We start from the raw sequence: 14,458 nt of genomic DNA on the forward strand, positions 1-14,458 counted from the left end.
TATGCATAGCATGAACTCTGGCATTGTAAATTGTGAATGTGAATGTTATTTAGTTTGTTTTTTTTTGTATTTTTGTTCTATATTGTCTGTGTGTTTATATATTTGTGTTTGGACATGTGTACAATAAAGACATTTAAAAACAATGATCAAAACTAAATGTAAAGCATAGTAATTGTCCAATAACAGACTATATGTATGATCTAGGTTATCAAATACCGTCTTTAAAAACAAAAGCTTGTGCAGGTTTTGGAATATTTTACAGGTGAATATTTCAAGACTCTCACACACTGTCAATTAAGTTTAACGACAACAATGTTTCAGTAATTAGGCCTCCATCAGGTTATCTTTAATCTTTCACTCTTCTCCTACACCTCTGTCAGTCTTGATGTGTACAAAAGCAAAACCAATGGCTATCAATGTAACGTTGCCAATTTGTTCATTCAAAAATTCATTTGTAAAATAAAAAAATAAAACAGATAACAGATCAACTATAATAGTGTATTATATTCCTTGTCATGATCCGTTTACACTATTTTAGCTTGAGATTGGTTCAACAATAGCTTGTCTTATTAAAGTAATGTGTCCGCATAGAAATATTTAAAGTAAACATTGTGTCTGTGTGTGTGTGTGTGTGTGTGTGCGTGTGTGTGTGTGTCTATGCCAGACAAGTTGAAGAGGTGTCATTCACTAAATACATTTATTTTGCAAAAACAAGAGATGTTGTTATTTAATCGTTCTTCTTTCATAAAACAAACAATGATGTGCATTCAATGATAACCCATATAATGTCTGAGATAATCTGACTCAGACAAGAACAAAGAAACAAACAAAGAGTAATCAATAGTAAAATATGGGTTATTGATGAGGACATAAGGTAAGGCAGACTGTGGGCTGTAATGTTTGGAGAACATTATAAAGTGAGAATAATTAAAAGGTGCTCTAAAGACTAAGAGTGAAATGAAACATGTACTACTGTAGATGCAAAATGAAAACAGGTAAAACATCCAATGATCAGTACTATCAATCAGTACTAAAAACAAACTGTAGTTTAGATTGCACTCTATGCTGATCCTGTTTATTAAAAAATAAATATTGATTCTGTAAGACGGAAGCTCTTCATGCCATGTCCCCAGAGTCCCCAGCTGAACTGAAATGAAGGGAAACCAAACAGCAACTGCTACATGGTAAAAACAGTTCAATATCTTTTTCAAAACAAACAAATATGAATCTGATCCTTCACTGACATACAGAATGAATGCGCCAAAGTAGCTAAATGTGTCCCTTGTGATAATGAGAAGTGATATTTTATGACTGTGACTTAGAATAGGAGAAAAGATGGCAATGTAACATTTTACATTTTGTTTTGAATCTATGACTATTTCATCATTGTAATTCTTGATTAATATGTGCTGCACACTTTTTTTTTTCTTGTACCTCAAATTTGCTAAATTTCTGGTTTCATCATATTTCATGGTTGTGCCAACCAATAACTTTAGTTAAAGGCCCCATATTGTAGGAAGTAACAAAATGTTCAATCTGCATAGAAATACACACAACAAGTATTCAGAAACTGTAACTTCAATGAGCTGTCTCACTTCTGTAAGGTTAGAGTTAACATTTTTGACACCCAAAATAAAATATGAAATTAAAACTGAGCATCATACGTGACGTTTACTGTTAACTTATAATGCTCACAAAAACATTTTCTCAGCAACAATGACAACATGAAGAGGATAGTTTAAATATGATTTAAGTGGCATCCAACCAGTTTACAAATGACGATCAGTTCACTGCTTGTGAGCAGAACTACTCAGCCTGTGAAATTAGTTGATAATGATTACAGTGTATCTAGAGGAGCCTTCCAAAGTCTGTAAAGAACCCTTATTATATCATAGTGATTTCATCAGGGTTATCTCTGGTTGGCCATGAGACCTCAAATAAAGAAAAGAAAGCTTTCGTCATATTTTAACAACTGTAACGCTCCTTTAAAATAAGTTTCAGCCTTCATCTTCTGTGGATTTCAATCATCATGTTTCCTCAAGAACTAAAGTAATGAGCAACAGTCAAATATGCATCATTTCATCCTTTACAGACATCATTAACTGAGACAATGACAGACGGAGCTGCTTTTACTGAAGCAAAGCTCCAGACAGTGACTAAATAAAGAATCTCAATGTATTATTACTTTTTTAAAACAGGTTTGACATGTAGAGTACTAGAAGTAGTGTTGAATGTCTGTCAGTGTTTCAATGCTGTCTGGTGGTTGATCAGAGAACTCACTTAATCAGAAAATTAACAAAACAACATTGTTTTATTTGACAGATATTCACAAGGAGAACCTCTGAAGTCAAATTATATTGTGTCTGTAATCCTTCATGTAGGGTATGTTTCAGCAGCTGTTTGCAACCGTAGCAGCCGATCAAACATATAGTGTTTGTGTAGTGTTTAACATATCAAAACAACTAGTCAGTTTCATTAATTAGATGACAATTACAGCAACTGATACATTATTTACATTATTTATCAACCGAAAACCTCCATTCTGTGTTTCCTCTTATTATAAATTAAATATAACTAGATCTTTAAAGTTTGGCATTTATTGTTATTCTTGACATTTTGTGGACTTAATATCTGGCAGATTAAATAATGAAGAAAATAAAAAAAGGGGGTTTTGTGGCACTAGCAAAATGCTTGTCAACTCTGGACAAGAAGAAGAAAAATAATACATTTTTGGCCAAATTAAATCCACAAACATTTCATTCTGTGAAAATATTTGGACTCTGGCTTTTTTTTTTCATTTTTTGACATCAAACGTTTCATCACATCAGTTTTAAAAGGTGTACATGGAACAATGTTTATTATTCAGTGTAAATTCTGCTGCAAACAGTAGTCAAGCTGCCAAAAATGGCTAAGAGCTCCAGACATTCATACAGTAGTGACAGTAGTAGTTTAACAGTATTATATGACAGTGATTAGTTAACCTTCAGGTGCACTATTTGTGATCATCTCTGTTTGTAGCAGTAACATAAAAACAGTCCCTCCAATGGGGTCCCTCCGATTTTGGTTGTTCATTACTTTCCTAGGTTGACTGTACATGTGCGAAAGCTGAGCAGGTCCTGTGCAAATCTCTGAGGGTTTAGCAAGGTGACAAAATTATATTCAATTTTAAAGATGGTTTTCTTTGGGAGACAAAACACCTGCTCACCTTCTCTTGTCATTAGAAAAAGAGTTTGTGGACAGTGTTTCCCACAGAATCCAACTTTAATGGTGCCGATGGCTGTCCAGCTGGGGTAACATATGCACACTTGTGACTTCCACCAACCGAGTCGGCTAACTTCCAGATTAGCGCCGAGCTAACATGGATGGGTAATCAGGTGTAATCAGGTGACTCTGCTATCCAAATTTTATTGGATCAAATTGCCCAAATTCGGACAGTAAAACGAGTCATTTAGCAGGGGTTGTGAGGCTTTAATGACCGTTTTACAAACGCATCTTTTTGAAAAAAAGTCCCCAGATTTTGATCTGTAATGGTGGTTTGTTCACCAATGAAGACAACAACCCTCATGATCCTGCACTACTTTGTAACACAATCAGACCACATCTTTTGTTTGCATTGTTTGGATTGAGAGATTGAGAGAAAATGACATACTGTGCCTTTAAATAGCTGCTGTTATCATTACTTAGAGCTTGAAAATTGCAGGAAAATGCACTGGAATTGTTCTGAATGATATCTGACTTTGAACTTGATGGGTTTTGAAATCACCTTTCAGTGCAGAGATGTTGGCAGCAGTCAGTTTAGTCTTCACAGTGCTGGCTTCTGATGTTGCGGTGCACAGAGGAGAAATGTACGTCAGGTGTAAATAAAATGAGGCAAATTAAAGGTGTTCTTCATTCTTCATGTGTAAAGTCTGCATAGTTGTTCCTGCTTCAGTGCGAACAGTTTCTGTCCCAGTGTGACCAGATCCTTTTTCAGGCCCACTTCCTTCATGTAGAGCTCCTTCACTTGAGTTTTTAGGGAGTCCCTTATCTCTTCTTTATTTCCTATCCTTCACTGCCATTCATAACTGTGGCCTGTCAATGACATTACAGAGATGTCACAGTGGTGGACCTGATTGAGTGAGCGGGGCCTGGAATCAAAGAGGGTGGAAGCAGCGGTTGAAAAGGAAGAGCAGAGCAGAGGGCGGGACTGGATAATGAGAACGGACTTGTTCTGGACCAACCACGAGACTCTGCAAGCTCCTGCGGCAGGCTCTCAGCCAGTCGCGTCAGCTGCTCCTCCCCCTGTCGTATGAGGTTGTCAAGGTGGCGCTGGCGAATCAGAAGGGAAGGTTTGGTGCTGACGAAGCGGCGGTAGTCCTGGAGCTGCGGTTCAGTGAGGTAACCAGACAGAATGGCGTGGACCACCCGTTGCCGTCGGTCCAAGTTCTCCTTGAGCTCCCTAGCGTCGTCAGTTTGACTGAGGAGCAGAGAACGCTTGTGAAGGAGGGACTCCTGAAGAGGAGGAGACAACATAAGTTTACACAGACATCAGTTTACACAGAATCTTAATTGGTACCAATAATTTTACTTTATGTTAACATCCAAATGGAAACTACAACTGTAAATGTCATATTCAAAACAAAACCAGCAGTGTTGCTCTAGGATGGACTGGAAAAATAGGTGTTTTTCATTGCCAACATTTTGACAAGTCAGTGACCTGAAGATCGCATCACTGCTTTTTGCAGATGATGTGGTCTTGATGGCATCATCGGCTGTAGATCTACAGCGCTCACTGGATCAGTTTGCAGCTCAGTATGAAGCGGCAGGGATGAGGCTCAGCACCTCTAAATCGGAGGCCAAGGTTCTCAGTAGGAAACCGGTGGATTGCCTACTCCGGGTGGGAAATGTGTCCTTGCCCCAAGTGAAGGAGTTCAAGTACCTCAGGGTTTTGATCACGAGTGAGGGGATGATGGGGTGTGAGATTGACCGGAGAGTCGGAGCAGCGGATGAGTGTTGCATGCGCTTCACCACATGGTTGTGACGAAAAGGGAGCTAAGCCAGAGGGCTACTGGTCAATCTTCGTCCCTACCCTCAACTATGGTCATGAGAGATGGGTCATGACCGAAAGAATGAGATCACGGGTGGCCGAAATGGGTTTTGGGTGGCTGGGGTCTCCCTTAGAGATAGGGTGAGAAGCTCAGCCATCTGGGAGGGACTCAGAGTAGAGCCGCTGCTCCTCTGCGTGGAAAGGAGCCAGTTGAGATGGTTTGGGCATCTGATGAGGATGCCACCAGGGCGCCTTCCTAGGGAGGTGTTCCTGGCACTTCCCACTGGGAGGAGACCTAGGGGTAGACCCAGGAACAGGTAGAGGGATTATATCTCTTCTCTGGCCTGGGGGGGCCTGGGGATTCCCCAGCCAGAGTTAATCGATGTGGCCGGGGAAAGGGAAGTCTGGGGCTCGCTACTGAAGCTGCTGCCCCCACGACCCCGATTTTGGATAAGCGGTTGACAATGGATGGATGGAACATTTTGACATGTCACAGTGGAAGGAAAGGCTACTATACAGAGTCAGAATATCCACTAGGAAAATGCACATTTTACGTAGACATTAATGTTCCCCAGAGGCTAAATGCGAATTACTTTCCGTGGACCTGCAGACAGGACAGCATTGGACAGACTTACAACCAGTCAAAGCAGTTGAAACATGTGACTTGTGACTTTCCAAATCACACATGTGACACTCCTTTGTCAAAAAAAGGAAAGAAAGAAACATCCTTCCTCTGTCAGTCACCCTTTCAAAGCAGCCACATACTAGATAAGTGGTTGCGATCTTCCAGAGCAAATCAAAATGAGCTTGGCAGATTTGATTGGTTCCCAGGCTAGGTTTACATGCAACCAAGCTAAATATTTACAGGGCCAACATGAGCCAAATGTGAACATTTAACATATTCAGTTTATATGGTGATATGAAATATTCATATGTAAATAAGTCATGTTTTTGTTCCTTCACACCTGCCTCATATCTTTCTTATCCCACCTTTTTAGTCATTCAGAGTGAGAAATGGTCTTGAATTTCTATAGCACTTTACCAGTCTACCGACCACCTAAGGCACTTAACAACACGTCGCACACACATTCTTACACTAAAGGGAAAAGGCAATTTGGGTTAAAAAATACAACATTCCACTGGAGAATTGAACCGTGACTGTGATTTGTGGCGAGAAAGTCCCTGATCAGGACAAATAAGCACAGTGTAAACATCTGTCAAAGCACAGTTTAGCTAATGTGGACAAAGTCCAGATATGACGGAAAGAACCCTGATCCATGTCTGACAGTGTAGAGCTGTCTTAACCTGACAATCCGTCTGATATATCATGTAATTGCTACCTTACAAATAAGCCCAGCTTAGAAAGCAGCATGACCCTTCAGTTGGTACGAAAGACAACACAGACATAACATTTCTCTCAAGTGTTAATGATGTCAGAATAAAAGGAGGCTTGCTGGGCTGGCTTGTTCTTCAGGCTGACATGTATCTGACCATAGACACTACATAAGTGAATGAAAAGCAAACAAACATGCTTAAGTCAAACTTAATGTCATTCTGATCTGATAAGAACTTCATTCTTAATTCTGAACACACCATTTTTCTTTTTTGAAGTAACAGTCATGGATCTATTATTACAATAAAAGGAACAGTAACAGTAACAGTCAGCTGTTTCTTCCCATCATGCACTCGAAAACAGATACATGTTAATTTAGCTCTACCTAGTGGTAGCAATGTAGCAAAGCGTCCCAGATAAGACATTATAGGGACAACTGTTTTTGAAAAACTTCTTTAAATTAAAGTGATCAAAACATAAGTAAATATCAATCACAATAAAACATCCATATACCATTCAATAACTCTTCTTATGTAATTATGTAATAATTGATTAGCAGCTTTATGAAATATATTTATAAATCTTCAACACTGTGACTCATTCGTCATGTCAGTTTGTGATTGACACACATAAATGAAGATTCAGTCAACAATAACAGTCAGATTGAACTAATTATCTTTTCACTGATATGAGATCATTTCTCCTCCGTGGCCCTCCATGGTACTTCTAGAGTATTTACATGGACCTTTTAATTTTGGCTTAAAATGCTCCAAAAGCTTTCATTTTTTAAACTGTTATGTTGTGTAATAGGATCAAGAACACAAATGAATGAGTTCTGTGAAGATAAGTTACAGATGGATTGGCAGGTAAAGATAGGTGATCATACTGTAAGACAGTGAGATCCTGTTGTGTCTCACCCTCTCCTCTGCTCTGTCCTCCTGCGTCAGCTCCTCTCTCTCCAGAGTGAGCAGACATCTGTCGATCCTCGACATCCGGCTGCACAGAGACAGCAGCAGGTTCACGATCTTCTCCAGGTCACCTGCAAACGCAACCAAGTTTCAGATTCCGATGTACTCCAGGTACAGTACTACAGCTTCTACTGTGGTCATTGAATATTACTCAGATTTCTGTAATATTTCTTTTGTACAGTGACAGTCTGATGTTGTACCGATGAACATGCTGTACTTGTCCCTCTCGTTGGCTTTGAGCCGTTCATGCACCAGTGTTTCGATGCTCACTCCCAGCGCCTGGTGGCGTCTCTGCTCCTCACACAGCTCCTCCTTCTCCTGTCGCAGAGCCGCAACGCTGCCCCTAAGGGCCTCACACAGCTCCACCTGGTAAACATGGTGAGAAACCAAAAGAAAACTTCAGGTTTCATGTTACATGTGAAGTAGCACTTTCTTGTGTTTTCTTGCAGCACTGTAGCACTTTCTTGTGTTTTTATGTATTGTTTGTATGTATTATTTTATTGCTTTGATGTAAAGCACTTTGGGTACCGTCTGGCTATTGTAAAGGGCTATACAAATAAAATTTGATTGATTGATTGATGTTACTGCTGTGAAGTTTAATTGTAACTACAGAATCAACACATCTTGGTGGGATAGAGACAATTATTGTCTAAATAGCTATCTAGAAGTTTAGATCTCTGCTTTTCTTATGTACTTTGCTGTTCTTTTCATCTGTTGTTGGTTTGGTTGTGTTTCTGTCTCTGCTCTGGCCATGTAATACTACTACCAATACTTAGTAATAATAACAATAATAATAACAATGATATTACTATTATTATTATTATTATTAGTAGTAGTAGTAGTAGTAGTAGTATCATTATTACCATTATTATTAATAATAATAATATTAATAATAGCCTTCGCCCATGAGTAAAACTGGATTTGGCCCCAGTAAGCCCCGTAACCCCTCAGCGGGATAAAAAAAAGCGGCAACACCTCGCAACCCTCACGGAAAAGCGGAAAAGAAAACGAAACGAAACGAAAAACAATAATAATAATAATAACAATCATCATCATCATGAAAACAGGAAGAAGAGGAACAGTAAAAAGTTTTATAAGAATAACTTTTTTACCCTCTTGAGGTCTTTGTCCTTCTCATCCAGATTGTTCTCCTTCCCTTGATACGTTGCAGTGCTCTGAGCAGGATCAATGACACCATCTTGGATCCTAAGAGAGGACACCACTATTTAAAAAACTACATTTTCCAAGTGCTAAGTTTTCAGGTTTCCTCAAGATCTGTCAGTTTTAGGTTTATTCATTTGAATGTTACCTTTCTGTTCTTGAGTGAAAGAAAGAAGGAAGAAAGTAGGCATCAGAAAAAGAAAGTACTTAAAAGCAAGACAACTATTACAATGAAAGTAATCAGAAAAAAGAAAAGTTAGAAAGAAACAAATATCAATGGTTAGATAAAGACCTGGGAGCTCTATTTTCCAGTGCACCCCTCTACTAAACATGTTACATGCCTGCCCAAACATGGATGTGCACGGCTGCGTGGTCAATTGCAGGATTACTGCAAAAAAGTATTGTTACTATAACAGATAATACAACAAACTGTTAATACTGTTGGTAACATTTCATAAAGGCTAAAGAACAACAACATAAATCTACTGGTAGAGTAAACTTTCAGGGGAGCAGGAGTCTTTTTCAGGGAAGCATAGCTCCCCTCAACTACCCCCTAATTTGAACCATGCTTTTAAACTGAACTATTATTTCTATTACTAGGTCAATTAAAACACTGTAACAGACAGAAGAGAAGCTTCTTTTATAAGAAGTTTACAATAAAAGTTTACATTTATGCCCGATTAAACCGTTCAATACCAGTCTAAAAAGAGTACCAACTGTGTTCATTAGGCTGCAGTATTGTTCAGCTGTTTAGGAAGCAGGAAGCGTTCCGTCGGATCTGTCCTCTGAACTGACTCTTCAGCCCTTCAGTCATGTAGACACTGTTTTCTTTATGACTGAGTTGGAATGACATGAGCTGGTGTTACAGCTCAGAACAATAAAGCTGTCCACAGTTCTTCCATCTGCATAGCAAAGTTTAATGAAACAGTCACTGTGGTTGATAACTCTCTGCTGTTGAGAAACATTGATCAGGTTTGTCTGGTCTCACCTGTCCTGGCTGACAATGTTTTCATTGATGCCGGGTGAAGAAATAATCGACCAATTAGAGTTTTGTTTAGATTAAAAATGGGGACGTTATCTTCCTCCACAGGTCCCTAGCTATCCAAACTGTATTTTGCTTTATCTCCATTTCTGCTTTTATTTTCTAAACCCAAAATATATTTTATTTATTTCAATGACTATCCAACTTTAGAACTTGGAGAAAAAAAGAGTGTTGCTACAGGACAAGATTCAACAAGGTCAAAGGTCAAAAATATAATGTTGACTGGCCATGTGGGGCCTCTAAATGAATGATTTTCTTTCTTTTACGAAGAGAAACATTTTCTTCCCTGAACATTATGTTCATGAACAAACCAAAACACATTCAAGATGTCACAACATGCACAACAGCGAATACTGGTTTACATTTCACCCTGTTCTTTTAATCCTTCAGTTAGATTAGTTAGAGAAGTTTTCTTTTTGCAATTTTGGTCTTAAAATTAAATAAACACACTCAACATAAAAGTCTTTATCCTTGGGTTACATAAAACACTTTGGGGAAAGTCACAGTCATCCTCTTTCAGCTATAATCATCAGTATGTGTTGTTCAGTGGACTCCGGTGTTTGTTAAGCATGGATTAACCAGGAAAGTAAGACTTTGTTCTTAAAAAGGCTGTTTACACTCCCTATATAATCTTTCTTTGGGAATATATTCACAAAAAGGAACAGAAGAGTGTTTTGTTTACAGTAAAACACTCTCTCATTACTTTTTGTGTAAACATACTGCAATACTTTTTTAACTGGATATAAAACAGTCTGAACTTGACACTATACCAACTTCATCAGTGAGAGGACTGGCTATTTCTGTATAAATATTATAGTTGCCTGTCACCAGGTCAGAGTCCTTGTGAAACAGCATACTTTTTTTTTTTTTCATCAGGACTCCAGACTTTGACATGTTACCTTAGGTGTATAAAGGATACTTAAACTCTACCTTGTTTCACTGTCGTCATATTACAATTATTATAGCGTATAGCTACAATTAGATACATTACCTCATCTTGCTGCTTTAAAACATCACTGATATATTATAAGCCAAATCACATGAAGCCAGAATTACCTATCATCCCATTGGCTGCTGCCCCTGTGCTGCCATGGTGATTTACCAACCAATCTGCTGTTTGGAAATATCTCTTCCATAAGTTCTATTGTGGATTTTGCCCCCCAAATGTCAAAGAGGGGTGCCAGAGAGATGTCCTGCTGCACCTGTGTACAATGAAAAAGGAAGAATCAAACTACGCACAACCACAAAGGAGGAGTCAGAAGTGGGTTTGGTCACATAGGTATAGTTTGGACTTGGTATAATGACAAAGACAGAGTCAGAAGTTGGTACTTGGACTAGAGTAAACTATGGTATGGTGCAGTACAACAAAATAATTAAAGTTAGATTGAAGTACAACCAGAAAGGCAGAGAGTGACAAAGGGAGAGTCGGAGCTAGCTATGACGATAACAGAGTCAGAATTAGGTACAACAGGAAAGGTACTTTCAAAACTGTGTACTTTGACAAAGGTTGCATCACAAGTATTTAGAACACCAACCCTAGGTATGACGACAAAGGTAGAATGAGTATTACTAACACTGATCAAGGTAGGGTCAGAACTAGATACACAAAATCAGAATTAGAGGACAAAAATTGGTCGGAGGCAAAGATAGAGTCAGGATTAGTTGTGAGAACAAAGCCATGGTTAAAACTCAACATTTATGAGAATTAAGGAGAAGTCAGAACTGGGCACGGAAACAAGGGTACAGTCAGTACTGGGTAAGACAATTGAGACAAGACATTATTACAAAGATAAGAGTTGAAACTTGATACAATATGAAAGGCAAAGTCTGAAATACTAAGGTTCAATGACGAGGTAGAACTAGCTACTGCAACATTTATTAAAGGTAACTCCCGACTTCAGGTACTCACCAGCTGCCTGGCCAGTGCCTCCACTCGCAGCTCCTCAGATGTCTGTTCTCTCTTGGGCAGGGGCTGGTACTCCAGACCTAAGCCATCATCGGTTGCAGAGGAAGTGGGAGCAGAGTGGAAGGCTGTGGCATCAGGGGAAGGAAGGCTAGACACAGGTGGTAGAACAATGGAGAAAGATGGGGACATTAGAGGTGAGTGGAGCAATGACTTCCTGTTAGCAATGATGCAGTTGTTTCAGTGATAATGACAACATTTTAATGTAAGTTTAAATATGAACATCTTGTGCAGCAAACCTTCCAACAATGGGTTGTCCAGCTTCCTGCTCCAACTCAAGGGGAGGAGGAGGGGGAGGGAACTCCTCAAATATGCTTGTCTCTTGGAATGGCGTGGGAGGTGACAGAGGGGCAGGGTTTTGGTAAAAGACCTCGTCAAAGTCCTGCAATACGCATGTTTCTAGTGGTCGCTCCTGGTCGATAGAGCTGATGACGCTGGACTCAGAGATTCGCAGTGAGGACAGGTGCTGGTGAATGGACGGTTGGGACGATGCAGGAGGAGATGGCACAAAGCTCCAGCTGTCCTTCCTGTTTGTCGGGGATGAAACTAATTTGGTGTTTTCTGCCGAATGCCCTCCTCTCACCTCTAAACTGAAGGCTCTCTCTCTATAGATGTCCTTTGCAGTGTCTTCTATCATGCTGGCGTCACTCAAACCGTGTACCGTCTGTCTGCGTGCCACCAGGGTTTCATTGTAGCCAGTAGTGTTACCTCCATCCCCTGGGATGCCTGGGAAGGTGATGGCATCCAAGTTGGCCTGGCTCAGCCTCTCGCTAGCATGCCACTCAGTGCTACCTCCATCCTGAGCCCCGGATGGGGAGAAGGGGCAGGGCAAGCCAACAGAGGCTGCCAAGGTGGAGGTACTGCTGGTTCGCTGACGCTCACTATTCTTCTGTCTCTCCCTACGAGTGACGGGAGTGTGAGAGGAGCCCACATCTAGAAACAGAAGAGAAGGAAGGGACAGAGAGAGGATTCAAAGGGGAGCCACAGTACAGTGAGATATCTTTTATGGAATATAGTGGATACTAATCATAAGATGCTGCTGACAGCACAAGTGACATTAGCAAGAGTCAGCTCATAGTACACTACCATAGGTACAGTTCCTAAACAACATTAAGTTTGGCTCTTATCATCCGCAGCTGATGATTAATCAAATAAAAAAGCCAGATCAAGCCCGATTTCTTTGAAGGAGTTTGACAACTACATGCTGAGGCTTTGTTTATTTTGCGTACCATGTGAAGGTCCTGTAAGCACAACGGTGTTGGGACTATCCTGGGAGTGTTGGACACAGACGAGGCCCCCTGGTGCCTGGATATCTGCAGGTCTGACAGAGAGACAAACAGAAAAGGTATTTACAAAGGAAAGAAACATGTCAACAGACAGATTTTCAGAGAAGAATGTTCGGTTTAAGTCGGGGCTCTGCATTTAGTAGACGCTTCAGTTCTCAGTAGAGGTGCATTCATGTTCCTGGTTATATTGAGACACCAGACCGATCTGTGTAAACACATACATGGAATTCCTCAACTGACTTATGACCTTCATATTTTGAGAGCAAACATATTTTAGAGTTTTAAAATAATAAATCCCTGAGGACTGGAGTTAGTCTCAGTGCCAGGGAATTTTCTCTGCATCCTTAAATTCCTCAGTTCATCCCTCCTTTAACTCCTTTCCTTTATTTCTCTTTGCACTAGCCTCTTTTGAACTCTTTCATTCCTCTTAGAGTTTTCTCCTTTTCTTCCTGTTGTTAAACCCTTGACTCCTTAATCTCTTTTCTTAACTTCCTCCCTCCTCCTCGCCTCTCGATCACCTCTCACCTATCTTTAACTGCCAACTCTTCCCTCTTCTCCTCCTTTGATAACAAGGAATACTCCCTTCTTCCTTTCTCCCCAGGAGCTGTCAGAGAGTCTGCTGTAAAGCTGCATGGAATTTAATTCCAGACTATTTGTAGAACAGACAAAAACAACTTAATCTGTAAAACTAAACTGAAGTTAATTCATGAAATCTGTGAAACTGCGACCCAAACCAAATGATTTTCTTACTTCCTGTAAACTCAATCCTTTATGTCCTCTCCTTTGACCCTCTCCCTTTCCTTCCCCTTCGTTCTACCACCTCGTAACCTTCCCTCCCTTCTTTCTCTGTCTTTTTATTCTCTTCCTGTACCTCCTTGCCTCTACCTCTCCACAATTGTTCTTTTTCACCTTCTCTTTTTCTCCTATATTTGTCCTTCACTTTTTCCTCCTCCTGTATCCATCTTTACTTCCTCCGTGCCTTCAGCTCCTGTCCTCCATCCCTACTATTCTCCTCTCCTTTTTTCCTTTCCACTTTTCTTCCCCCCCTCTCCAGACTCCCTTTTACTTCCTTCTCCTCCATCATTTTACCTCTTATCTCCTTTACTTTCCTTCTCTCTCTCTCTCAATTCAATTCAATTCAATTCAAAGGGGCTTTATTGGCATGAAAGTTTGAAAAAAATAACAATATTGCCGAAGCATTTTGTCCAAACATTTGGACGTTAATAATAACTTAAGCAATAACACAAACACTAACACAACATCAAGATTGATTTACATTAATTATATATACAGTATATACAGTGTGTGTGTGTGTCTGTGTGTGTGTGTGTGTGTGTGTGTCTGTGTGTCTCGGTCACTCTCTGTCCCTCAGGTTGTGGCATGCTGATATATATATACTGTATTGGGCAGCAGATGTGCCCTGTCTGCTTCTCCCAGGAGTATATTTAGTTTTATTGGTCATTCAGCTCTTTGAAATCGGAGATTAAAGAGCTGAATTTGTTAAAAGAAATGTTTCTTGTGTCATTGAATTTTTCACATTATTGGAGAAAGTGCATCTCTGTCTCGACCTCACCTGTCCAACAGTGACCACATGTTCTGTTTTCTTTTGGTTGCCATGTGGTCGTTTGTGGTCACTGCGCCTGAACCGGGTCAGGTTCTGTCTCGGCTTTCTATCTCTG

At 40.0% G+C, this 14,458-nt stretch overlaps 1 protein-coding gene across 4 annotated transcripts in view; it reads right to left on the minus strand.

Moving 5' to 3' along the window:
* Positions 1–683: 683 nt before the first annotated feature.
* Positions 684–14,458, minus strand: part of shroom3 (shroom family member 3) — a 72,017-nt gene continuing 58,242 nt past the window's right edge. For all 4 annotated transcript variants that reach the window (XM_030436353.1, XM_030436352.1, XM_030436351.1 and 1 more), the window contains 8 exons: positions 12,723–12,814; positions 11,733–12,426; positions 11,440–11,584; positions 10,587–10,732; positions 8,440–8,533; positions 7,528–7,693; positions 7,277–7,398; positions 684–4,491 (listed from right to left, as the gene is read on the minus strand). In XM_030436353.1, the coding sequence (XP_030292213.1) occupies positions 4,084–4,491; positions 7,277–7,398; positions 7,528–7,693; positions 8,440–8,533; positions 10,587–10,732; positions 11,440–11,584; positions 11,733–12,426; positions 12,723–12,814 (1,867 nt within the window). In that variant the 3' untranslated portion in view covers positions 684–4,083. The remainder of the gene's footprint in view (positions 4,492–7,276; positions 7,399–7,527; positions 7,694–8,439; positions 8,534–10,586; positions 10,733–11,439; positions 11,585–11,732; positions 12,427–12,722; positions 12,815–14,458) is intronic.

Source organism: Sparus aurata, chromosome 12, assembly GCF_900880675.1.
Source record: "Sparus aurata chromosome 12, fSpaAur1.1, whole genome shotgun sequence".
Taxonomy (NCBI): Eukaryota; Metazoa; Chordata; class Actinopteri; order Spariformes; family Sparidae; genus Sparus; species Sparus aurata.